Source organism: Panulirus ornatus, chromosome 3 (genome assembly GCF_036320965.1).
Source record: "Panulirus ornatus isolate Po-2019 chromosome 3, ASM3632096v1, whole genome shotgun sequence".
NCBI classification, from domain to species: Eukaryota; Metazoa; Arthropoda; class Malacostraca; order Decapoda; family Palinuridae; genus Panulirus; species Panulirus ornatus.
Window position 1 is genome coordinate 19479486 of NC_092226.1, and position 26766 is coordinate 19506251.

The 26766-nt window shown below is 40.2% G+C and overlaps 2 protein-coding genes across 2 annotated transcripts in view; one reads left to right on the top strand and one right to left on the bottom strand.

Moving 5' to 3' along the window:
* The window catches only part of LOC139761164 (aconitate hydratase, mitochondrial-like), a 43657-nt gene extending 19549 nt beyond the window's left edge, over nt 1-24108 (bottom strand). The window contains exons 1-6 of the mRNA XM_071685140.1: nt 24008-24108; nt 14957-15114; nt 11570-11795; nt 11252-11377; nt 10777-10935; nt 7754-7940 (exon numbers count right to left, since the gene is read on the bottom strand). Coding sequence (XP_071541241.1) covers nt 7754-7940; nt 10777-10935; nt 11252-11377; nt 11570-11795; nt 14957-15114; nt 24008-24043 — 892 coding nt within the window. The 5' untranslated portion in view covers nt 24044-24108. The remainder of the gene's footprint in view (nt 1-7753; nt 7941-10776; nt 10936-11251; nt 11378-11569; nt 11796-14956; nt 15115-24007) is intronic.
* A 447-nt stretch (nt 24109-24555) lies between these two features.
* The window catches only part of CCT8 (chaperonin containing TCP1 subunit 8), a 29539-nt gene continuing 27328 nt past the window's right edge, over nt 24556-26766 (top strand). Inside the window, exons 1-2 of the mRNA XM_071685097.1 lie at nt 24556-24714; nt 25878-26048. Of these exons, the coding sequence (XP_071541198.1) occupies nt 24655-24714; nt 25878-26048 (231 nt within the window). The 5' untranslated portion in view covers nt 24556-24654. The remainder of the gene's footprint in view (nt 24715-25877; nt 26049-26766) is intronic.

The window sequence follows — 26766 nt, forward strand, 5'->3', positions numbered from 1 at the left end:
CCTTTTCCTTGCTCCCTACACCTCTAACCCATACATCCACCTAAGTCGGTCTCTCCTTGCTCATGCACTGCATATATCCAAACTATTTGAGCACATCTGCTTCAGCCCAACCATATTCTTGTGATTACCACACTTCTCTCATACTCTTGTTTCTTACTTGACCAAACCTCTTCACACCACATTCCTTACACTTCTACCATCCTGTTCTTTTTGATTTTGGTTCCTGCCTCAAATCCATGCAACACTGTGGGGACAATTATGCCATCAAAAATATTCATCTATGCATTCAGAGACACTGAGGGTTGACAAGTTAGTTGGGATATAAGTTTAAATGGAGAAAAATTGAAGGAAGAAGTGTTTCAGATATCTGGGAGTGGACTTAGCAGCAAATGGAACCATGGAAGCAGGGTGGGGGAGGGGACAAAGTTTCTGGGAGTGATGAAGGATGTGTGGAAGGAGAGAACATTATCTTGGAAAGCAAAAATGGGTGTTTGAAAGAATAGTAGTTCCAACAATGTTATATGGTTGCAAGGCTTGGGCTTTAGATAGGGTTGTATGGAGGAAGGATGTGTTGGAAATGAAAAATTTGAGGACAATATGTGGTGTGAGGTGGTTTGATTGAGTAAGTAATGAAAGGGTAAGAGAAATGTGTGGAAATAAAAAGTGTGTGGTAGAAAGAGCACGTGTGCTGAAATGGTTTGGACATATGGAGAGAATGAGTGAGGAAAGGCTGACAAAGAGGATTTATGTGTTAGAGGGAACAAGGAGAAGCGGAAGACCAAATTGGAGTTGGAAGGATGGAGTGAAAATTTTTTGAGCAATTGGGGTCTGAACATACTGGAGGGTGAGAGGCATGCAAGGAATAGAGTGAACTGGAATGATGTGGTATACCTGGGTCGATGTGCTGTCAATGGAACGAACCAGGGCATGTGAAACGTCTGGGGTAAATCATGGAAAGGTCTGTGGGGTTTGGATGTGAATAGGGAGCTGTGGTTGTGGTGCATTACATATGACAGCTAGAGACAGCATGAATGAATGTGGCCTTTTTTGTCTGTTTTCTTGGTGCTACCTCATTGAAGCATGGGGTAGTGATGCTGTTTCCTGTGGGGCTGGGTAGTGCCAGGAATGGATAAAGGCAAGCAAGTATGAATATATACAAGAGTATATATGTATGTGTCTATGTGTGTATGTTGATATGTATAAGGATGGGCCACTCTTTGTGTGTTTTGTTTTCTGGAGCTACCTCGCTGATGCGGGCAATAGCGATCAAGTACAATAAATATATAAATAATATGTTTGTTGAGTATGCTGGATCAGTTGTATGGGAGGGTATCGATTGAAAGGGTGAAGGCATGCACAGGGCATCAGACTGGGGAGGGGTAGTGTGGTTTCAGAAGTGGTAGAGGATGTGTGGATCAGGTATTTGCTGTAAAGAAAGTGAGAGAGGAATACTTAGAAAAATGGATGGATTTGTAAGTGGCATTTATGGGTATGGAGAGAGAGAATATGACAAGGTTGATAAAGATTCTTTGTGGAAGGTCTTAAGAATATATGGGAGGAAAGCAAAGAGATGCAGAGATTTTTCTTATCAAGGGTGTATGGCTTGTGCATGAGTAGGAAGAGAGGGGAGCAAATTGTTTCAAGCTAAGGTTGGTTTGGGGCAAAGGTGTGTGATGTCACCATGGATGTTCAGTTTGTCTGTGGATGGGATGGTGAGGGAGATAAGAACATACTGGAGAGAGGGGTGAGTATGCATTCTTTGGTGGATGAGAGGGCCTGGGAAGTCAGTCAGGTGTTGTTTGATGATGATATAGCACAGGTGGCAGATTCATGTGAGGAACTGCAGGAGTTGGTGTCTGAGTTTGGAAGAGTATGGGAAAGGAGAATCTGAGAGTGAATGAGTTTACAATAAAAACAAGGCTATTAGGTTCAGCAGGATTGTGGGATAGGTTAGCTGGGGGGTGTGAGTCTGAATGCACCAAAATTGGAGGAAGTGAAGTGTTTCAGATCTCTTGAAATGGACATGGCAGCCAATGGAACCACAGAAGTGGAAGTGAGTCACAGGGTGGGGTAGGGGTCGAAGGTTCTGGGAGTGCTGATAGCACTGACAAACGTGTGGAGAGAGAGAACGTTATCTCAGAGAGCAATAATGGGTATGTTTGAAGGAAGAGTAGTTCCAACAATATTGTACGGTTGCGAGGCATGGGCTATAGATAGGGTTATACGGAGAAGGGTGGATTTATTGGAAATGAAATGTTTGAGGACAATATGCAGTGCGAGGTGGTTTGATGCAGTAAGTAATGAAAGGGTAAGAGACGTGTAGTAATAAAGAGTGTGTGGTTTGGGAAACAGAAGGGGCTGTGTTGAAATGGTTTGGACATATGGAAAGAATTAGTGAGGAAAGGTTGACAAAGAGGATGTATGTGTCAGGGGTGGAGGGAACAAGAAGAAGAAGACCAAATTGAAGGTGAAAGGATGGAGTGAAACAGATTTTGAGTGATCAGGGCCTGAACATGCAGGAGGGTGGGAGGCATGCAAGGAATAGAGATAATTGGAACAATGTGGTATCCCAGGGTCTATGAGCTGTCAATAGACAGAACCAAGGCATGTGAAATGTTTGTGGCAAACCATGGAAAGGTCTGTGGGGCCTGGATGTGGATAGGAAGTTGTGGTTTTGGTGCATTTCACATAACAGCTTGAGAGTGAGTGTGAAGTAATGTGGCCTTTTTGTCTGTTTTCTAGTGGGGCAGAGTGGTGCCGGAAATGGATGGAGGCAAGCGAGTATCAATATATACATGTGCATATATGTATATGGCTGTATTGTGTGAGTATGTCTATGTATGTATAATGTATATCTTGATATGCATATGTATGTGTATGGGTGTGTATGTATATGAGTAGATGGGTTTTTCTTTGTCTGTTTCCTGGCCCAACCTTGCTGTCATAGGAAATGGCAATCAAGTATAATAATAATAATAATGATAATAATAAAAGGGGAAACAGAAGAAGGAGTCATGCAGGGAGTGCTCATCCTCCTCGAAGGCTCAGATTGGGGTGTCTAAATGTGTGTGGATGTAACCAAGATGAGAAAAAAGGAGAGATAGGTAGTATGTTTGAGGAAAGGAACCTGGATGTTTTGGCTCTGAGTGAAACGAAGCTCAAGGGTAAAGGGGAAGAGTGGTTTGGGAATGTCTTGGGAGTAAAGTCAGGGGTTAGTAAAAGGACAAGAGCAAGGGAAGGAGTAGCACTAATCCTGAAACAGGAGTAATAGGAGTATATGACAGAGTGTAAGAAAGTAAACTCTAGATTGATATGGGTAAAACTGAAAGTTGATGGAGAGAGATGGGTGATTAATGCTGCATATGCACCTGGGCATGAGAAGAAAGATCATGAGAGGCAAGTGTTTTGGGAGCAGCTGAGTGAGTGTTAGTAGTTTTGATGCACGAGACCGGGTTATAGTGATGGGTGATTTGAATGCAAAGGTGAGTAATGTGGCAGTTGAGGGAATAATTGGTATACATGGGGTGTTCAGTGTTGTAAATGGAAATGGTGAAGAGTTTGTAGATTTATGTGCTGAAAAAGGACTGGTGATTGGAAAACCTGGTTTAAAAAGAGAGATATACATAAGTATACGTATGTAAGTAGGAGAGATGGCCAGAGAGCATTATTGGATTACGTGTTAATTGATAGGCACGCGAAAGAGAGACTTTTGGATGTTAATTTGCTGAGAGGTGCAACTGGAGGGATGTCTGATCAAGGTGAAGACTTGTAGAGGTTTTCAGAAAGGAAGAGAGAATGTTGGGGTGAAGAGAGTGGTGAGAGTAAGTGAGCTTGGGAAGAAGACTTGTGTGAGGAAGAACCAGGAGAAACTGAGTACAGAATGGAAAAAGGTGAGAACAAAGGAAGTAAGGGGAGTGGGGGAGGAATGGGATGTATTCAGGGAAGCAGTGATGGCTTGCGCAGAAGATGCTTGTGGCATGAGAAGCGTGGGAGGTGGGCAGATTAGAAAGGGTAGTGAGTGGTGGGTGGGATGAAGAAGTAAGATTATTAGTGAAAGAGAAGAGAGAGGCATTTGGACGATTTTTGCAGGGAAATAATGCAAATGAGTGGGAGATATATAAAAGAAAGAGGCAGAAGGTCAAGAGAAAGATGCAAGAGGTGAAAAAGAGGGAAAATGATAGTTGGGGTAAGAAAGTATCATTAAATTTTAGGGAGAATAAAAGATGTTTTGGAAGGAGGTAAATAAAGTGCATAAGACAAGGGAACAAAAGGGAACTTCAGTGAAGGGGGCTAAAGGGGAGGTGATAACAAGTAGTGGTGATGTGAGGAGATGGAGTGAGTATTTTGAAGGTTTGTTGAATGTGTTTGATGACAGAGTGGCAGATATAGGGTGTTTTGGTCGAGGTGGTGTGCAAAGTGAGAGGGTTAGGGAAAACTATTTGATAAACAGAGAAGAGGTAGTAAAAGCTCTGGGGAAGATGAAAGCTGGCAAGGCAGCAGGTTTGGATGGAATTGCAGTGGAATTTATTAAAAAAGGGGGTGACTGTATTGTTGACTGGTTGGTAAGGTTACTTAATATATGTATGATTCATGGTGAGGTGCCTGAGGATTGGCAGAATGCGTGCATAGTGACATTGTACAAAGGCAAAGGGGATAAGAGTGAGTGCTCAAATTACAGAGGTATAAGTTTGTTGAGTATTCCTGGTAAATTATATATGGGAGGGTATTGATTAAGAGGGTGAAGACATGTACAGAGCATCAGATTGGGGAAGAGAAGTGTGGTTTCAGAATTGGTAGAGGATGTGTGGATCAGGTGTTTGCTTTGAAGAATGTATGTGAGAAATACTTAGAAAAGCAAATGGATTTGTATGTAGCATTTATGGATCTGGAGAAGGCATATGATAGAGTTGATAGAGATGCTCTGTGGAAGGTATCAAGAATATATGGTGTGGGAGGCAAGTTGTTAGAAGCAGTGAAAAAGTTTTTATCGAGGATGTAAGGCATGTGTACGTGTAGGAAGAGAGGAAAGTGATTGGTTCTCAGTGAATGTAGGTCTGTGATGTCTCCATGGTTGTTTAATTTGTTTATGGATGGGGTTGTTAGGAGGTGAATGCAAGTGTTTTGGAAAGAGGGGCAAGTATGCAGTCTGTTGTGGATGAGAGAGCTTGGGAAGTGAGTCAGTTGTTCGCTGATGATACAGCGCTGGTGGCTGATTCTGGTGAGAAACTGCAGAAGCTGGTGACTGAGTCTGGTAAAGTGTGAAAGAAGAAAGGTAAGAGTAAATGTGAATAAGAGCAAGGTTATTAGGTACAGTAGGGTTGAGGGTTAAGCCAACTGGGAGGCAAGTTTGAATGGAGAAAAACTGGAGGAAGTGAAGTGTTTATAGATATTTGGGAGTGGATTTGGCAGCGGATGGAACCATGGAAGCGGAAGTGAATCATAGGGTGGGGGAGGGGGTGAAAATTCTGGGAGCCTTGAAGAATGTGTGGAAGTCGAGAACATTATCTCGGAAAGCAAAAATGGCTATGTTTGAAGTAATAGTGGTTCCAACAATGTTGTATGGTTGCGAGGCGTGGGCTATGGATAGAGTTGTGCGGAGGAGGGTGGATGTGTTGGAAATGAGATGTTTGAGGACAATATGTGGTGTGAGGTGGTTTGATCGAGTAAGTAATAATAAGGTAAGAGAGGTGTGTGGTAATAAAAAGAGTGTGGTTGAGAGAGCAGAAGAGGGTGTTTTGAAATGGTTTGGTCACATGGAGAGAATGAGTGAGGAAAGATTGACCAAGAGGATATATGTGTCAGAGGTAGAGGGAACAAGGAGAAGTGGGAGACCAAATTGGAGGTGGAAAGATGGAGTGAAAAAGATTTTGAGTGATTGGGGCCTGAACATGCAGGAGGGTGAAAGGCATGCAAGGAATAGAGTGAATTGGAATGATGTGGTATACTCGGGGTCGACGTGCTGTCAATGGATTGAACAAGGGCATGTGAAGCGTCTGGGGTAAACCATGGAAAGTTCTGTGGGGCCTGGATGTGGAAAGGGAGCTGTGGTTTCGGAGCATTATTACATGACAGCTAGAGACTGAGTGTGAACGAATGGGGCCTTTGTCATCTTTTCCTAGCGCTACCTCGCACACATGAGGGGGAAGGGGGATGTTATTCCATGTGTGGCAAGGTGGCGATGGGATTGAATAAAGGCAGACAGTATGAATTATGTACATGTGTATATATGTATATGTCTGTGTGTGTATATATATGTATGCATTGTGATGTATAGGTATGTATATATGCGTGTGTGGACGTGTATGTATATACATGTGTATGTGGGTGGGTTGGGCCATTCCTTCGTCTGTTTCCTTGAGCTACCTCGCTAATGCGGGAGACAGCGACAAAGCAAAATAAAAAAATATATAATAAAATAAAATATATAATAATAATAATAATAATAATAATAATATACATACAAGTATATGAAAACTTAGAGCGGAATTTTCATCAATAAGACAACCTTGGCATTGGCTGGAGCCAACAAAACTTTACTGTGGAAACAAGTGTTTACTTGAACCAAATTTACTAAATGCTAGTCTTTCTTAAAAGAGCAATTAGTGATATGAAGTAGGAAAACCAGCAATTGTCTTTCTGTCTCGGCAAAGTAGCATTGGGAAGAATATCCTCATTTTCACACAGCCATTCTCCAGTTGCCATGCATACTGTACAGAAACCAGACTACCTTCCACAGTTAAGACACACAGACTACTTCTTTCTGAGCACTGGCTCAACCCACCAGCAGTATACTTCTCATGTGTGATCAGACTAATATGAGGGTCTAATATGAAATCCTAAGGCAACTGCATGGCATATTTAGTCTGGCAAGGTGAAAACCCATTAAAATTGACTTTGGGATGCAATAGAATAATTGCCAATTAGTTACCAAATGCAGTCCAGATCACTTGATCTTAGTCCATGATGCTGGGCATCACCTCAGAGCACATTTTTAGTAATCTTATTCACTTATAATGTTCGCTCTGCAAACACACAAAATTTTACATGATTTTCAATAGTTTAAAATCCCCTCTTCCACCCTGTAATTCACCACATCCCTATGGATCCATTCTTTGCCATGACCACTCGTAAGTACTTACTCTCACCACTTAAACACACTAAAACCATCCTACCTCACTCCCTTGCTATATCTTATAAGTTTGCTTTTGCTCACATTTGCTTTAAGCTTTCTTTTTTACACACACGCCTATGTTCTAATGCCACATTCTGGAGTTTCTCTTAGAAGTCTGTAAAATACCAGCTGCACCAGTTGGATGCAGTGTTGTCAAGGTCAAGATGGTGCTGGCAACACTGCCATCACTATTGCTAGAAACACCTCCTGCCCCACCTTGACCAACTTTTTTGGAGGAATTACTGTCCTTAAAATAATTCTCCATATGATCCAAAGATAGATAATCATTATCATCAATTTAGGATCATCTTGGTTCCATTAATCTAGCTAAATGCTGCTTAACTTCTTTCTAAGAAAACTCAAGAAAATGTACACTCATTTGCATGGTGGGGGATGACTAACTTTGGGGAGAAATTAATGTGCACTGCAAACTCGACAACGATCCAGTTCTGGTGGGTGGCTTTAAAATAAAAGCATAAAACTTCATGGGTAAATTACACTGAGAGGAATCACTCATCTCATATAAATATCCACATAAAGGAGTTAGGGGTTTAAGCACTCACAAAACCAATATCAACTTACCAATTTCAGCACCCATGTTACAGATTGTTGCCATGCCTGTGCAAGAAATGGAATCAACACCAGGTCCGAAGTACTCTACAATTGCTCCTGTGCCACCTTTCACAGTAAGAATACCAGCAACCTTGAGTATGATGTCTTTGGGTGAAGTCCACCCACTTAGTTCACCTGTAAGTTTCACACCAATCACCTGTAATTAGAAGGGATAAGTCATATAAAATGCTGAGATATATCTAGTATATCATATTTACAATCAAGTGTACTATTAAAGTTATATCTACAAACAAATGTACTATTACAGTTTTGAGTTTCATTTTGTCAAAGCCTCTGATAATTCTGAATACTTGTATTAGATCACCTCTTAACCTTCTCTTTTCTATGCTAAACAGATTCAAGTACTTTAATCTGCTCTCCCATGATTTATTTCTCAGTCTAGGAATCATCTTGACGCTGTACTCTCTCCATTCCATCTATGTTTTTTTATTTACGTTGGGAGACCAAAACTGAATATAATTTTCAAGATATGCACACCCCAATAAACTGTAAAAAGTAATGGTGATTTCCCTGGACTTCTATTCGAAGCCCTTCCTATAAATCCAAGAATTTTGTTTCCTCTTTTCACTGCTTGTGTGCACTGCTTATTTGGTTTTAACTTCCCAATCTTGCACTCTTTCCAAATGCCCAAACCATCACAAAGTATCAAGCTTCACCCAGTATAACACTCCACAATTCATTCTCTTTCTTTGCATTTTCTGTCTTACCAAATCTCTTATACATCCCCTTATTACTTTCATGCCATCTTTTTCATTACTAGATCAACCCTCTTCAAGCACATAATGGCTTCAAACACTTCACTGCCAACCAATTTACCTTATTCCATACATTCTCATCTACAGCCCATGCCTTTCATCAATACACCATTGTTGGCAATACTATACCTTTAAACATACCCATTTTTGTCATGGATTTTGACCTCTCTTTCCTAAAATTCCCTAATGCTCCCAAAAGTTTTGCACCCACCTTATGACTCAGCTTCCACTCCTACATTAACTGTCATGTCCACTCGCAGATATCTAAATTAATTCACTTACTCCAAATTTTTCCATTCAAACACATCTAAACTAACCTGTCTCTTTGCAGAGGAAACCCTGATAATCTTGCTTTTACAACATTTACTCTCAACTCTCTCCTTTCACACACTCTCCCCAACACAGACACCAACTTTAGCATTTTGTCCCTCAAATCTGACACCAGTCCCATGTCATCAACAAACAATTACTGACTGACGATACAGGTCCTTTCACCACAACAAAATAAATCCCTGTCTCTCTCTCTCCAAAAACCTTGCATTCACAGATCCACCATCATCTTGAACCATTCACCCTTATTTCTATGCACTCAAACCCGTACCTTACTCTCTTGGTAAGAATTCCTCACCGCTTCAAATAGTTTTCCTCCACATCATATATTTGTAACAATTTCCACAAAGCATTTCACTGAACCCTAGCATAAGCTTTCTGCAGATCTATTTTGCCATGTAGAGATTCATCTGTTTATTTCTCATCCACATTCTATAAAGCAAAACTTGATGCACACATCCTCTACCATTCCTGAAACCACATTGCCTCTCCCCAATCTGATGATCTGTGCATATCTTCACCCTCTCAATCACTACCCTCCCATACAACTTAACCAGGTACTCGTAAGTGAACTTACAGCTCTGTAATTCAAACACTCATCTTTGGCCCCCTTGCCTTTATAAAGTGGCACTGCAGGTAACTTCATTTATTCAAGTTTGATTCAAGCTATTTTTTGAATAATGTGCACAGTACATTTACATCTTTTATGAATTTACATGAGCTTAAGTTTGGAAAAACTTAGTCATCATTGAACTGGCAATGCAGTGGTGTGATGCTGCTGGTGTCGTGATAGAAGTGCACATATGCAACGCATGAATATGGTTATAGTCACAAAGTGCTACAGTATTGTGTTGCATTATACTGTATATGAGATGTGTTTTGCCCGTCATTAAGCCATCAAAGCATCTTTTTAAGTTCTCCAAGTACTAGTGGAGCTAAGAAGCATAAGGGTATCACCCATGACGTTAAGATGGACGTGCTCAAAAGTTATAAGGGAAGTGAAAGAATGGGTGATATTACGTGTGCCCTTGGACTTAGTGAATCTACTTTATGAATCATTCCTGAAAGTTGAGAAAAGAGCAAGGATCATCGCATCTAAGATCAAGTATTCCCAAAGATCAATCATGGTAAGAATGGAATGAAAGTTGAGCACATGGATCGAACACCGACTTCATGAAAATGTTCCAATAAGCATACTTGTGATACAAGCAAAAGCCTGTTGTAAATATGATGGCCTGGCTGCGGAAGAAGGATCAGCAAAGACACTTCAAGCAACTCTGTCCTGGATAGTTTGTGAATTTTAGGAAATGGTACAATTACCACATCTAAATGACCAGTGAGACTACTTTTGCTAATGCCACTATAGCTGAAAATTTCCAGGAACCCTCAAGACCATTAGAGAGGAAGGTGTTTATTCTCCTAAACAGGATTTTTAATGTGGATGAGACTGGTTTATTTTGGAAGAGTATGCCTTCGAGAATGTACATTTCCAGTGAAGCTAGGAATACACCACAATTTAGTTAAGTTATTTTCTGCTTTTATCAAAAAATTCATTGTACCATAAGTATATCAAAGTATTTGTATATTTCCTGGCACGTGTATTTGGTAGTTTTTCAATGGTATAATACTCGGTACTGCCTTATTCCCCTAATCTCAAACAGTATCTAATGTAAGCAACCATTTTCAAGGATTTAACTACTGCATAAATTGAGAGGTCCCTGTATACACATGGTCTACCAATCCTCAGGCACCATACCAAGATCCTTCTGTATAATGACGATACCAACTAACCAATCAACAACACAGTCATCTCCTTTCGAAAGAAATTCACCTGCAATACCATCCACTCCAGCCACATTTCATCAAATGGTGTAGTAAAGAACATACCTTTGGGCACTTGAGCTCCCAAGGTATATCAGCCATTACATCGACAGCATCTGCCCCACCAACTCCAATGCAAAGTCCTCCTAGACCACCACCATTAGGAGTGTGGGAGTCTGTTCCAATCATGAGGAGACCAGGAAAAGCGTAATTCTCCAAAATGATCTACAAAAGGAAATGTAATTTGTTTTACCTGAAAATTACTGTACAGCAACCAACTTTATATTAAGTTGTGAAAATGTTGTTTACAAAAGCAACTCGCACCTGAATTCCATGTTAAGGTATTAGATGACTATACAATTCATAATGTGAGAATGGTTTAAGGTGGGGATATTCTCCAATTTCTTTTGAAAATACAAATGAAGAGAACTGAGTATGTTTACTACCCTACTGTTATTAGACACTAACATTTACATAATACAAAGCCTCCTAGGAAGGAAGAGGAAAGATGAAAATGGAAAGGGATTAGATGTTATCACACCTGATGGATAATGCCTGAACCTGGTTTCCAAAAGCCAACCCCATACTTGGCACCTGCAGTTGAGAGGAAATTGTACACCTCTTTGTTTAACTCTATGGCTCGTTTCAAATCCTTAGGTCCATCAATCTGAAAAGCAAGTTAGATATACAATGATTAAAAGGTTAAACTCAATCCTGGTATTCAAGTAAGGATGATATTTCAGTAATAATAATAAAAAAAATCATCGGCTAATACAATGCTCCTAATTTCAACAGTTGTACAACAGTTGGGCACTTTTAGATTAATGGTTAAAACTATTCAGTTAAAGGTGAAACACACCTGTGCTTGAATGAGGTGATCACAGTGAATAGTTGAAGGCACAGCCACACGAGGAAGACCTGAGCTAATGAACTGCAACATCGCCATTTGTGCAGTAGCATCCTGCATGGCCACTCTATCAGGCCGCAGTTTCAAATAAGACTCCCCGCGTACTATGTCTTGACCAGCAGGATCATCCAAGTGGGAATACAACACTTTCTCTGATAGTGTTAGAGGACGACTCAGCCTGAAATATCGCATTTTTTCTTGCAATCAGTAGTTCAGCAAACAATAAAAAACAAAAATCATCACATGACCAATATATGCTACCCCTGTTGCTACTCTGCCCCACAGGAAACAGCATCGCTACCCCCTTCTTCAGCAAGGTAGCATCGAGAAAACAGACAAAAAGGCCACATTTGTTCACACTCAGTCTCTAACTGGGGACTGGGGAGATAGAACACTTCCCATGTATTCCCACATGTCATAGAAGGTGACTAAAGGGGGCAGAAAACCCCCCTCCTTGTATCAGAATTTCTAAAAAGGGGAAACTGTGAATAATTTGTTCATGGTTGGGGTGGTTTGGGAGGTAAATGCAAAAGTTTTGGAGAGAGGTGTGAGTATGCAGTCTGTTATGGATGAGAGGGTCTGTGAAGTGAGTCAGTTGTTTGCCGATGATACAGCTCTTGAGGCTGATTTGTCTGAGAAACTGCAGAGGTTGGTGAATGAGTCTGGAAAAGTGTGAGAAAGGAGAAAGTTGAGAGTAAATGTGAACAAGAGCAAGGTTATTAGGTTCAATAGGGTTGAGGGAAAAGTTTACTGGGACACAAGTGTGAAAGGGGAAAAACTGGAGGAAGTGAAATATTTTAGATATCTGGGAGTGGACTTAGCAGAGGATGAAACCATGGAAGCAGAAGCGAGTCACAGGATGGGAGAAGGTGCGAAGGTTCTGGGAGCGATGAAGAATGTGTATAAGGAGAGAACGTGATCTCATAGAGCAAATATGGGTATATTTGAAGGAATAGCAGTTCCAACACTGTTATGTGGTTGCAAGGCATGGGCTATGGATAGGGTTGTATGGAGGAGGGTGAATGTGTTGGTAATGAAATGTCTGAGGACATTATGTGGTGTAAGGTGGTTTGATTAAGTAATGTAAGGGAAAGAGAGATGTGTGGAAATGAAAAGAGTATGGCTGAGAGAGCAAAAGAGGATGTGTTGAAATGATTAGAACATATGGAGAGAATGAGTGAGGAAAGATTGACAAAGAGGATATATGTGTCATAGGTGAAGGGAATAAGGAGAAGCAAGAGACCAAACTGGAGGTGGAAGGATGGAGTGCATTCCTGGCACTGCCTCACAGGAGCAAAGGATATCGATGCTGTTTTCCTGTGGGGCAGGGTAGCAACAGGAATGGGTGAAGGCAAGCAAGTATGAATATGTACATGTGTATGTATGTGATCTTGGCATATGCATATGTATATGCTGATATGTATGTGTGTGTATGTGGGCGTTATGTACATATATGTGTATATGAATCGATGGGCCATTTCTTTGACTGTTTCCAAATGGCATGCAATGAATAGAGTGAATTGGAACAATGTGGTATACTGGGGTCAACGTGCAAGCCTTTCACCCTCCTGCATGTTCAGGCCCCAATCACTCAAAATCTTTTTCACTCCATCCTTCCACCTCCAATTTGGTCTCCCACTTCTCCTTGTTCCCTCCACCTCTGACACATATATCCTCCTTATCAATCTTTCCTAACTCATTCTCTCCATGTGACCAAACCATTTCAATACACCCTCTTCTGCTCTCTGGACCACACTCTTTTTATTACCACACATCTCTCGTACCCTCTCATCACTTACTCGATCAAACCACCTCACACCACATATTGCCCTCAAACATCTCATTTCCAACACATCCATCCTCCTCTGCACAACCCTATCTATAGCCCATGCCTCGCAACCATATTACATTGTTGGAACCACTATTTCTTCAAACATACCCATTTTTGCTTTCCAAGATAACGTTCTCATCTTCCACACATTTTCAATGCTCCTAGAACTTTTGCCTCCCTCCACCACTGTGTGACTCACTTCCGCTTCCATGGTTCCATCCACTGCCAAATCCACTCACAGATATCTAAAACACTTCACTTTCTCCAGTTTTTCTCCATTCAAACTTACCTCCCAGTTGACTTGTCCCTCAACCCTACTGTACCTAATAACCTTGCTCTTATTCACATTTACTCTCAGTTTTCTACTTTCACACACTTTCCCAAACTCAGTCACCAACTTCTGCAGTTTCTTCCCTGAATCAGCCACCAGCACAGTATCATCAGCAAACAGCAGCAGCAGTGCGTGATGTATCAATGGCTGTTTAATTTGTTTCTGGATGGGGTTGTTAGGGAGGTGAATGCAAGAGTTTTGGGGAGGGAGGCAAATATGCAGTCTGTTAAAGGATGAGAGGGTTTGGAAGCGAGTCAGCTGTTGTTCACTGATGATACAGCGCTGGCGGCTGATTAAGGTGAGAAACTGCAGAAGATGGTAACTGAGTTTGGCAAAGTGTGTGAAAGAAAGCTGTGAGTAAATGTGAATAAGAGCAAGGCTATTAGGTACAGTAGGGTTGAGGGACAAGTAAATTGGGAGGTAAGTTTGAAAGGAGAAAAACTGGGAGAAGTGAAGTGTTTTAGATATCTGGGAGTGGAGTTGGCAGTGAATGGAACCATGGAAGAAGTGAGTCACAGGGTGGGGGAGGGGGTGAAAGTTCTTGGAGCATTGAAAAATGTGTGGAAGGCGAGAATATTATCTTGGAAAGCAAAAATGGGTATGTTTGTAGGAATAGTGGTTCCAACAATGCTATATGGTTGTGAGGCATGGGCTATAGATAGGTTTGTGCAAAGGAGGGTGGATGTGTTGGAAGTGAGATGTTTGAAGACAATATGGGGTGTGAGGTGGTTTGATCGAGTAAGTAATGAAAGGGCAAGAGAGATGTGTGGTAATATATATATATAATGCAACTTCCCACGGTAGTGCTATGACAGAAGAAGAATGGTCTCATTGCTCACATCCACTCTCTAGCTGTCATGTATGATGAACCAAAATCAAAGCAACATAAACATAGATATAAACAAAGGTGTTACTGGACTCTCATTTGCAATGGATGTACTGTACAGTCTTTGTCAAGAACAATCTTGCTTATGTGTAGGGTGTAGCCTCAGAGCAGCAGGAGCCTTATAAAGGGATTTTCTGGGTTGCACGTCTTAATATACATAAATACAAGAAGATTCCTTTAAGCTTCAGCTCTTGGCTTCAACATCGTCTTAAAATTACTGAAACATAAACCTGGGATTGGTAATCATCTTTATACTCTCTTGGTTAATTGACATAAATTCAATTTTCTAACCTTTGTTTGACGATAGCAAGATTGGCCTGGAGTTTATCATAAGGCATTTCTGTTCCAGGGTCTAAATGGGACATGGCCACTTTTTGGGCTGCAGTAACCAGGGGAGATACATGAAAGCATCGTGCCTGTAACTGCCCTTTCACCACACTGCTCAAGTTCTGTAATAAAGACATTAATTTGCTTGTAAGACCTGTTAACTAATCAAAAACTTTGTCCATAAAATCATATTCAAAGATAGTCCATTACTCTTTACAGATTTCTCTTATTGAAAATTCCTCTACATCAAATAGTATTACCAGTGTACTGTAGCCTGAGGTACATACAGTGCAAGTTTTACCTGATATCTGTTCACTTTACATATGTGTAGATCAAACACGAGCATTTTAAAAATCTAGGCAAAGTGGTCCTTTTGTTTCTGTTGTCTTTCCAAGTTAAGGTGGCTTTTATTGGGTTCTTATAACTCTGCTACATGATTATACACTGGCCAACATGGTTAAAATGTTTCATGTATTTTTGCACAATAGATCCAAGTGTTTTCAGAATTTCTCTGTCCACAGTTTTTTGTTCCAGCATACTCGCATATCAGTACATACAGTATGTATGTACCAGTGCTCTGAGGAGCATCTGAAACAAAATGTTTAATAAACACTGCTATTTTCATTGTTTTGGAAATGACATAAGCTTCTTTTCAAATGCACAAACCTAGATAAATAATTCATCAGGGGCCTGAAGAAACAAGACTGGAATGTTGGGATATTCAAACAGTGCCCACTCCCAAGTGGCAGTTCTCTGTCGGATACAGGCTAGAACTCAATGTGTACAGTGTCTTTTCCACTCTGTTGAAAGATTGTACTTTTGCGCTGATACACACCCACCATTATAATGCTAAGAAACTGTATAAGTAGTCTGAATCCTTTCTGCTACGTCTGTGGTGAATGGACATTCATACAGAAAAAAATGTTTTTTCACACCCCTCATTAAAAAATGCTATAAGCATTACTTTGGTTATAAGGTGGGTGATCAGGATAAAAGCTGAGCCCCCTGTATTTGATGTGTTACATGTGTCAGGCTTCTCACAGCATGAGCAAAAGGTTCACATGTGCCTTTTGCCATCACCTTGGTTTGGAGTGAACCCAGAGATCACACTTCACACTGCTACTTCTGCCAAACAAATATAGATGGTATTTCTATTTCATTCATTATACTTATTCGCTGTCTCCCACGTTAGTGAGGTAGTGCTTAGGGAAACAAATGAAAGAATGGCCCTACCCACCCACATATACATGTATATATATAAACGCCCACACACGCACATATAAATACCTATACATTTCAAAGTATACATACATATACATACACAGACATATACATATATACATATTCATATTCATCCATTCCCGTCGCCACCCCACCACACATGAAATGGCACCCCCCTTCCCCCACATGTGCACAAGGTACCACTAGGAAAAATACAACAAAGGTCACATTCGTTCACATTTAGTCTCTAGCTGTCATGTGTAATGCATCGAAACCACACCTCCCTTCACACACCCCAGCCCCACTAAACTTTCCATGGTATACCCCAGACGCTTCACAGGCCCTGGTTCAATCCAGTGACAATATGTTGATCCTGGTATACCACATCGCTCCAATTCACTCTATTCCATGCACGCCTTTCACCCTCTTGTATGCTCAGGCCCCGATCGTTAAAAATCTTTTTCACTCCATCCTTCCACCTTCAATTTGGTCTCCCACTTCTTGTTCCCTCCACCTCTGACACATATATCCTTTGTCAATCTTTCCTCACTCATTCTCTCCATGTGACCAAACCATTTCAATACATCCTCTTCTGCTCTCTCAACCACATTCTTTTTATTACCACACATCTCTCTTACCCTCACATTACTTACTCGATCAAACTACCTCACACCACATATTGTCCTCAAACATTTCATTTCCAACAGATCCACCCTCCTCCGCACAACCCAATCTACAGCCCATGCCTCACAACCATATAACATTGTTGGAACCACTATTCCTTCAAACATACCCATTTTTGCCCTCTGAGATAACATTCTCGCCTTCCACACATTCTTCAATGCTACCAGAACCTTCGCCCCCTCCCCCACTCCGTGACTCATTTTCACTTCCATGGTTCCATCCGTTGCTAAATCCACTCCCAGATATCTAAAATACTTCACTAGCTCCAGTTTTTGCCATTCGAACTTACCTCCCAATTTACTTGTCCCTCAACCCTACTGAACCTAATAACCTTGTTCTTATTCACATACATTCTCAGCTTTCTTCTTTCACACACTTTACCAAACTCAGTCACCAACTTCTGCAATTTCTCACCAGAATCAGTCACCAGCGCTGTATCATCAGCGAACAACAACTGAAACTTCCGAAGCTCTCTCATCCACAACAGACTGCATACTTGCCCCTCTCGCCAAAACTCTTGCATTCACCTCCCTAACAACCCCATCCATAAACAAACAACCATGGAGACCACGGCGCAAATTGACATTCACAAGGAACCAATCACTTTACTCCTTCCTACTCGTACACATGTCTTACATCCTCGATAAAAACTTTTCACCGCTTCTAGCAACTTACCTCCCACACCATACACTCTTAACACCTTCCACATACATTCCTCAAAGCAAACACCTGATCCACACATCCTCTACCACTTCTGAAACCACACTGCTCTTCCTCAATATGATGCTCTGTACATGCCTTGACCCTTTCAATCAATACCCTCCCATATAATTTCCCAGGAATACTCAACAAACTTATACATCTGTAATTTGAACACTCACCTTTATCCCCATTGCCTTTGCACAATGGCATCATGATTATACTCTTTATCTATTTATCTATCTATTTTGCTTTGTCGCTGTCTCCAGCGTTAGTGAGGTAGCGCAAGGAAACAGACAAAAGAATGGTGCAACCCACCCACATACACATGTATATACATACATGTCCACAAACGCAAATATACATACCTATACATCTCAATGTACACACATATATACACACAAAGACATATACATATATACACATGTACACAATTCTTACTTTCTGACTTTATCTATTCCCATCGCCACCTCGCCACACATGGAATAACATCCCCCTCCCCCCTCATGTGTGCGAGGTAGCGCTAGGAAAAGACAACAGAGGCCACTTTCGTTCACATTCAGTCTCTAGCTGTCATGTAATAATGCACCGAAACCACAGCTCCCTTTCCACATCCAGGCCCCACACAACTTTCTATGGTTTACCCCAGATGCTTCACATGCCCTGGTTCAATCCATTGACAGCACGTCGACCCCGGTATACCACATCGTTCCAATTTACTCTATTCCTTTCACGCCTTTCACCCTCCAGCATGTTCAGGCCCCGATCACTCAAAATCTTGTTCACTCCATCTTTCCACCTCCAATTTGGTCTCCCACTTCTCATTCCTCCACCTCTGACACATATATCCTCTTGGTCATTCTTTCCTCACTCATTCTCTCCATGTGACCAAACCATTTCAAAACACCCTCTTCTGCTCTCTCAACCACACTCTTTTTATTTCCACATATCTCTCTTACCCTTACATTACTTACTCGATCAAACCACCTCACACCACATATTGTCCTCAAACATCTCATTTCCAGCACATCCACCCTCCTACACACAACTCTATCCATAGCCCATGCCTCGCAGCCATACAACATTGTTGGAACCACTATTCCTTCAAACATACTCATTTTTGCTTTCCGAGATAATGTTCTCGACTTCCAAACATTCTTCAAGGCTTCCAGAATTTTCGCCCCTTCCCCCACCCTACGATTCACTTCCGCTTACATGGCTCCATCCGCTGCCAGATCCACTCCCAAATATCTAAAACACTTTACTTCCTCCAGTTTTTCTCCATTCAAACTTACCTCCCAATTGACTTGACCCTCAACCCTACTGTACCTAATAACCTTGCTCTTATTCACATTTACTCTTAACTTTCTTCTCTCACACACTTTACCAAACTCAGTCACCAGCTTCTGCAGTTTCTCACATGAATCAGCCACCAGCGCCGTATCATCAGCGAACAACAACTGACTCACTTCCCAAGCTCTCTCATCCACAACAGACTGCATACTTGCCCCTCTTTCCAAAACTCTTGCATTCAATTTCCTAACAACCCCATCCATAAACAAATTAAACAACCATGGAGACATCACACACCCTTGCCGCAAACCGACATTCACTGAGAACCGATCACTTTCCTCTCTTCCTACACGTACACATACCTTCCATCCTCGATAAAACCTTTTCACTGCTTCTAACAACTTGCCTCCCACACCATATATTCTTAATACCTTCCACAGAGCATCTCTATCAACTCTATCATATGCCTTCTCCAGATCCATAAATGCTACATACAAATCCATTTGCTTTTCTAAATATTTCTCAAATACATTCTTCAAAGCAAACACCTGATCCACACATCCTCTACCACTTCTGAAACCACACTGCTCTTCCCCAATCTGATGCTCTGTGCATGCCTTCACCCTCTCAATTAATACCCTCCCATATAATTTACCAGGAATACTCAACAAACTTATACCTCTGTAATTTGAGCACTCACTCTCATCCCCTTTGCCTTTGTACATTAATGGCATTATGCAAGCATTCCGCCAATCCTCAGGCACCTCACCATGAATCATACATACATTAAATAACCTTACCAACCAGTCAACAATACAGTCATCCCCTTTTTTAATAGATTCCATTGCAATACCATCCAAACCTGCTGCCTTGCCGGCTTTCATCTTCTGCAACGCTTTTTCTACCTCTTCTCTGTTTACCAAATCATTTTCCCTAACCCTCTCACTTTGTACACCACCTCGACCAAAACACCCTATATCTGCCACTCTATCATCAAACACATTCAACAAACCTTCAAAATACTCACTCCATCTCCTTCTCACATCACCACTACTTGTTATCTCCTCATTAGCCCCCTTCACTGAAGTTCCCATTTGCTCCCTTGTCTTACGCACTTTATTTACCTCCTTCCAAAACATCTTTTTATCCTCCCTAAAATTTAATGATACTCTCTCACCCCAACTCTCATTTGCCCTCTTTTTCACCTCTTGCACCTTTCTCTTGACCTCCTGCCTCTTTCTTTTATACATATCCCACTCACTTGCATTTTTTCCCTGCAAAAATCGTCCAAATGCCTCTCTTCCCTTTCACTAATACTCTTACTTCTTCATCCCACCACTCACTACCCTTTCTAATCAACCCACCTCCCACTCTTCTCATGCCACAAGCATATTTTGCACAAGCCATCACTGATTCCCTAAATACATCCCATTCCTCCCCCACTCCCCTTACCTCCTTTGGCCTCACCTTTTTCCATTCTGTACTCAGTCTCTCCTGGTACTTCCTCACACAAGTCTCCTTCCCAAGCTCACTTACTCTCACCACTCTCTTCACCCCAACATTCTCTCTTCTTTTCTGAAAACCCCTACAAATCTTCACCTTCGCCTCCACAAGATAATGATCAGACATCCCTCCAGTTGCACCTCTCAGCACATTAACATCCAAAAGTCTCTCTTTCGCACGCCTGTCAATTAACACATAATCCAATAATGCTCTCTGGCCATCTCTCCTACTTACATACGTATACTTATGTATATCTCGCTTTTTAAACCAGGTATTCCCAATCACCAGTCCTTTTTCAGCACATAAATCTACAAGCTCTTCACCATTTCCATTTACAACACTGAACACCCCATGTATACCAATTATTCCCTCAACTGCCACATTACTCACCTTTGCATTCAAATCACCCATCACTATAATCTGGTCTTGTGCATCAAAACCACTAACACACTCATTCAGCTGCTCCCAAAACACTTGCCTCTCATGATCTTTCTTCTCATGCCTAGGTGCATATGCACCTGGGCATATATGCACTTATCATCTACTCTTATTATCTCAATATTTACCAGCTGTGTCCTCAACTGTTACCACAATACCACGTCCAGTCTTCAACAAATCTGTCTTATCTATGAAAGAATCTGTGCATCTTTTCCTCTGTAACAGTACCAGTGTAACACACCTCCAACCCTATCATACACTACATTCCTGTCTCACACAATGTTTAAAGAATTGTGTATACTGCCTGCCACTTCCCTCAGCATCTCCCCATGTATGTGGTCAATTCCATGAGCTTCCTAATTTTTAACTCAGCAAAACTTTTGAAGAGTCCTTAATTCTGTTTTCTATCATAGGTAATTCATGAGCAACTTCTGATTTTCATTCCTGCATAGCCCCAGGAACAGATGACAAACAGCCTCATCTGCTTACTTCCAAATGTACCAAAACCATGGAAATACTTGTTATTGTTTAATGGATGGCTTGTTTGATCAAAAATAAATTTTCCTGTATATTTTGGTAAGAATGTGGTAAGAAAAAGTGTTTTTTTACTAAGCTGGAAAAAAAAGAAGACATTTTAAACATGGTAAAACAATGATCAAACTTTTGATACTAAATAATTCCTCTAGACAGAGGAAAGTTTCACACTCACAAAAATGACATACAGTTCTGCATGAATTACAATTTCTAGGTGCAAAGAAAACAAAGACACAAAATTGGGTTAGTTTAGTAAACAGGATCTTATCACCATTACCTGCAGCACTCGAGATGATTGTCCTGCTATCACACTGCAAGATCTGGTGAACACACTGTAAAGTGGTCATATTGAGTCTGTTCCAGTTGTGGATGTTCAGAAAAGAGATCCAAAATATATTAGTCCCATTACAGACTCTAAGATGTTCTTGCCTATCATTTCTACAACAGTCTATTCTTAATGACAGAAGTCAGGAGCCACCCTAAAATTTTCTTAACAGGGATTGCTGAATTTCAAAATCCACCCAAAACTATTTCATAACCATTTCATAAGGAAAGAGATGACGATTTGGCTCAAAGGCCTTGAAAGGACTGCTTTGGAAGGGTACCTGTGCCTGTGATGAGTTTGGCCAAATCCACTAAGGATAATCCTGACAAGAACAGAACACAGGGGGAATGGAGAAACTCTCCAGAATTATCCCTTTTAAAATTATCCCTTTTGAAGAGGCAGGGTTAATAATAACAATCATAGGGTATATTTGGTTTATCTAAATTAAAATACCAGAAATCAAGATATACCTCGGGAGCTAAAGAGGTTAGGAAATGTTTTCATGTGTTCTGTAGATCTCTTAGCTTTCAACTACTTCAACATTAATGGTATAGTATGTATACAACCACCTACAAAAGAAAAGTATGGCAGCATCTTGTACTTCTGTTTGTACTATGAGAATTTTATTGGTGATATCACATGCATATCACAACATTTTATGTATGATTGCCTACAGCAAATGTCAGGAATTGCAATGACATGTACCATTACATTCACAAAATTCATTATTTGACTTGTTTTACAACAATACAAGTGTATCTCTGAGACCCTACTGAAATCTTTCTGATTTTTGGTAAATTTCTCTGTATTTTGGTTTTAGAGATACCAGTGAACAACTATATGAAACCCAATGGAAAATCAGTCTAAGTGTTGGTATATTTCTACTATTTTTCTAACAACCAGGTAAGGTATTTAGTGGTTCAGCTGCTATTTCACAAGAGTATTACCAACTATTACATTAATTATCCCTACATTTTCCCCAAGATCTATAACTCTTATCACTGATGTCATAATTGATACTGTTCATTAAACTGTAATGCTCTGCAACTTTTTTTGTATTCTTAATGCACTACATTGTTGAAGAAAACTACTCAATATCCTTCAAGATAACAGCACTGAATCTGCGATAAACTTATAACCCCATTCATTCAAAAGTACATTAAAACTCTTGTGTTCCCATAGAAAACTTTTCCCACGATGCAGATAAATATTCTACAAAGTATAAGATCGCTTTCAAATCTATAGTGATATTATAACCCTCAGTACCATTACCGTTTCGGACATCCATAGAATTTTGGAATCTTACAGAGTTGAAATCAGTACTCTCAGCAATTCTATGACCCTTTTCTTCTAGGCCATTTCTCCCGGAGATTATTACTTCCCTATGAAATTACAATATTGTTGGAAAATCAAAGTATTTTTTTTGTTTTTGCAGTGACGTGCGTCTAACCAGACGACCTCAAATTCCAAGTCTCCCGAGTTTCATTAAGCACATCTGTGAATACGTTACGGTAAGGTTACTACGGTAGCCCATGGTGAGGTTAGGTTTGATTGGAATGAAATGGCTTCTACGATGGTGATATTTGAACGATTCGAAACATTTCCATTGCAAATCACTTTTTGTTGATTCACCCCACCCAAAACTCCGGTTCCCACAGGGGAGGGGCCCCCATCATCATTGGATGAAGGGGAGGATATCCAAAATGGGTATTGATTTGCGGCAGCAATAAAGGTCAGATTCGTGCAACACACATCAATAATCTACGGTAAACCATAATTTCCACTTCGGAACAGATGGATGTTCGAAAAGGTAATTTTACCACATTCATAATTTCTCAAGTTTCACCTTTTCCATATTTCAATACTCATAAGTATACTGCGACATACTAATATATTTCAACGTTCATAAGTATACTGAGAAATAGTGCAAAGTTCATGCAAATGCAACATAGCCAGAGGGTCTCATTCATCTAAACAATTACCCAAGCTATGACGCACTACACATTTCTAGTCCATTTCTTCTGCAAACGAATACCTCTGTTACTATATCATATGAAAAGCTATCCACACTGTTTACACCGCTATTTCTAGACTATACATTCCCTGAAAGAGAAAGTTGCGTCATAGTCAGAAGCAGACCGGAGTCAGCTGATTGCTTCCTTCAGAAACCGGTGATTTTACCAAAAATTATCCGTTTCACAGGATTATTCACTCAACTTTACATCTGTTTTAAGAAGATTGTATCATCAAGAATAATTTGAACAAATGGTACTGAGCTTAAACTAAAAAAAATATATACAATAATAAAAAATACTGACTCGAGACAGATGCCGGGCCAACCTAACCGCCATCATTGTACCTTTACTACTGTAGATGCTACTGCCCTCTTCTGGCCATTCCCCTCTCAGGGATCATGTATGTTTAGTTTTCATCAAGATATACTTCCACCTTATTTATCGACTATAATCTTTGTAAATTCTTCAATGTATTCATCAACTTTTTATTTGTATGGTTAATTATGTAGAAGTGAGGATTATTCAAGTAATTGATCTTTATATATTTTGAAGTCTTGCACTTATGCGATATCATAGGGATGAAATTATTCACGCATAATATCCAGAGTCTAGACAGAGTACCAGTCATATCTAATTCAATGATATGAGTAGAATAACTTCCAAAAAGAGAGAACCATGGCAACCAACTTCACCGAAACCTTTACTATTCTCAAACATCGTAATTACGGCATCATAAGCATGTACACATGGAAGCTGAACATAATCATGCTCAGAAACGTAACTCAAATGACTAAAAGTGTCTGATTTGGATACTAGATGGCAGTCATATCTCAAATAATGGAATAGTCTGGAATGTTCATGAAGGATATTGGCAGGCCTGACGTGCCGTCTGCTGGGCGGCAGGCAAGACTGAGGCTGATCATCACAGTTGAACAAAATCATCACCGAAAATGGCGTTACATGTGCCCAAAGCACCTGGATTTGCATCCATGTTGAAGGATGGTGCCAGGGTAAGTCAACCGGCAATGGTTTCTGTTTGAATACTGCATAATTATATGTAGAAGTTGCGTTATATTCATTGATATACTTGCGATGAATCAGCGGCCCACATGTCCCAGCTCCCAGTCTGACACATGAAATTGTAAAGTGTTATTAAACTAATATGATCAGGATTCCTGACGTCTAGGTTAATCTAATTGAAACAGCGAAAAGTAATTTGTAGTTCAGTCGGGGTTTTAAGTTCAAAGTCAAATATGTATGGTAAAATCAATGGTGACTCACCGCTCTTTATTTGCTTGAATTATTTACTCCCCAGTAACGTAATGTATTGCTTTAGATAACGATTTCCCGGCGATTTTAACCTTTAATTATATTTGTAGCTCTAAAAGTTAAGATAATGGAATGTTATATACATTCTGTGATATTGTAACGAAAGTACAGGATGCAGTAGTTATTTTGCCGACTAGGATTCAATTGATCTCGACCAGTTCGGGATAATTGTGTGGAATGGCTCCACATCGCTGATAGTTTTTCGTATTGACTATTGGAATGCTTATGTAATGTTCAGGAAATATAGTTATGTTGATATATATATATGAAAAGTTATTGATTGTGATCAGGATTAAGGTTAATAGTCTAGATTAGTTAAATGCAATTACCCTTGAATATTGAGTCATTGTATATTGCAATGTAGTGTTAAGAGAATGGTATCTAGAGTTATTTTTTGGTGAAACATATATTTTAACCACCAAAGATATCGCTTAAGGTATATTCATGTATACTCACTTTTAATGTTATCCTCAAAATACATTGAAGGTAAAAAATGAAATTAAGTATCTTTTTGATATTAACCCTGGTGTGTGGGGCTTGGGTCATTTGCCTGTTTCAAGGCCCTTTTTGTCTGATTACGTTGTGACCTGCACTTATCATCATATCTGTATGATGCCAAAGTAATCAGGATGACTGACCCACAGACAGTTCACTTGTGAGATATTTTTCTGGTTTTTAGGACCTACAGTAATACAAGTTTGTATAGGGCTTAATTAGATCACATAGATCCAAGTATCAAGTATGTTGCTTTTTCTAATGTGTACTAATTATTGTCTTAAAGGTCAGTAAAGTGTTAAGTGCAATATAAGAAAGTTATAAGGATGGGACATTGTTTTGTTTTCAGCACTTTTCTGGGCTAGAGGAAGCAGTTTTCCGCAACATTTCGGCATGCAAGGAATTTAGCAAGACATTAAAGACTGCATATGGACCCCAGGGTCGCAATAAAATGGTCATCAATCACTTGGAGAAGCTTTTTGTTACTAATGATGCTGCTACAATAATCAGAGAGCTGGAGGTAAGATCATCCATTATTGATGTACGAAAAGTTTTCATGTTTACCATTCTGACATGTTATCTAAAGCTGACATCAGTTTGAGTTGATTATATTTCATTATTGTGCTCTGACCAAATAACTGGATGGTTACTAATTCTCATGTTCACAAGCTGAGTGGGTGTTCTGTTTACAAGATGCTCCCTTGGTAATTTATGAGAAGAATCTTTCCACCTTTTAGATAACTATATATATATATATTAACATTATTATACTTAGTCACTGTCTCCCGTGTTAGCGGGTAGCGTAAGGAAACAGACAAAAGAATGGCCCAACCCACCCACATACACGTGCATATACACAAACGCCAACACAAGCACATAGGCAAATACATTTCAACGTAATGTATGGGTGAATAGATGAATAAATGAAAAAACAACATACATATACATAGACATATACATATATACACATATACATATTCAATCTTGCTGCCTTCATCCACTACCATCGCCACCCCGACACCTGAAACAGCTCCCCCAGTGCGTGAGGTAGCGCTAGGAAAAGACAACAAAGGCCACATTTGTTCTGTCTCTAGCTTTCATATGTAATGCACTGAAATCACAGCTCCCTTTCCACATCCAGGCCCCACAAAACTTTCCATGGTTTACCCCAGACGCTTCACATGCCCTGGTTCAATCCATTAACAGCATGTCGACCCCATTATACCCCATTGTTCCAA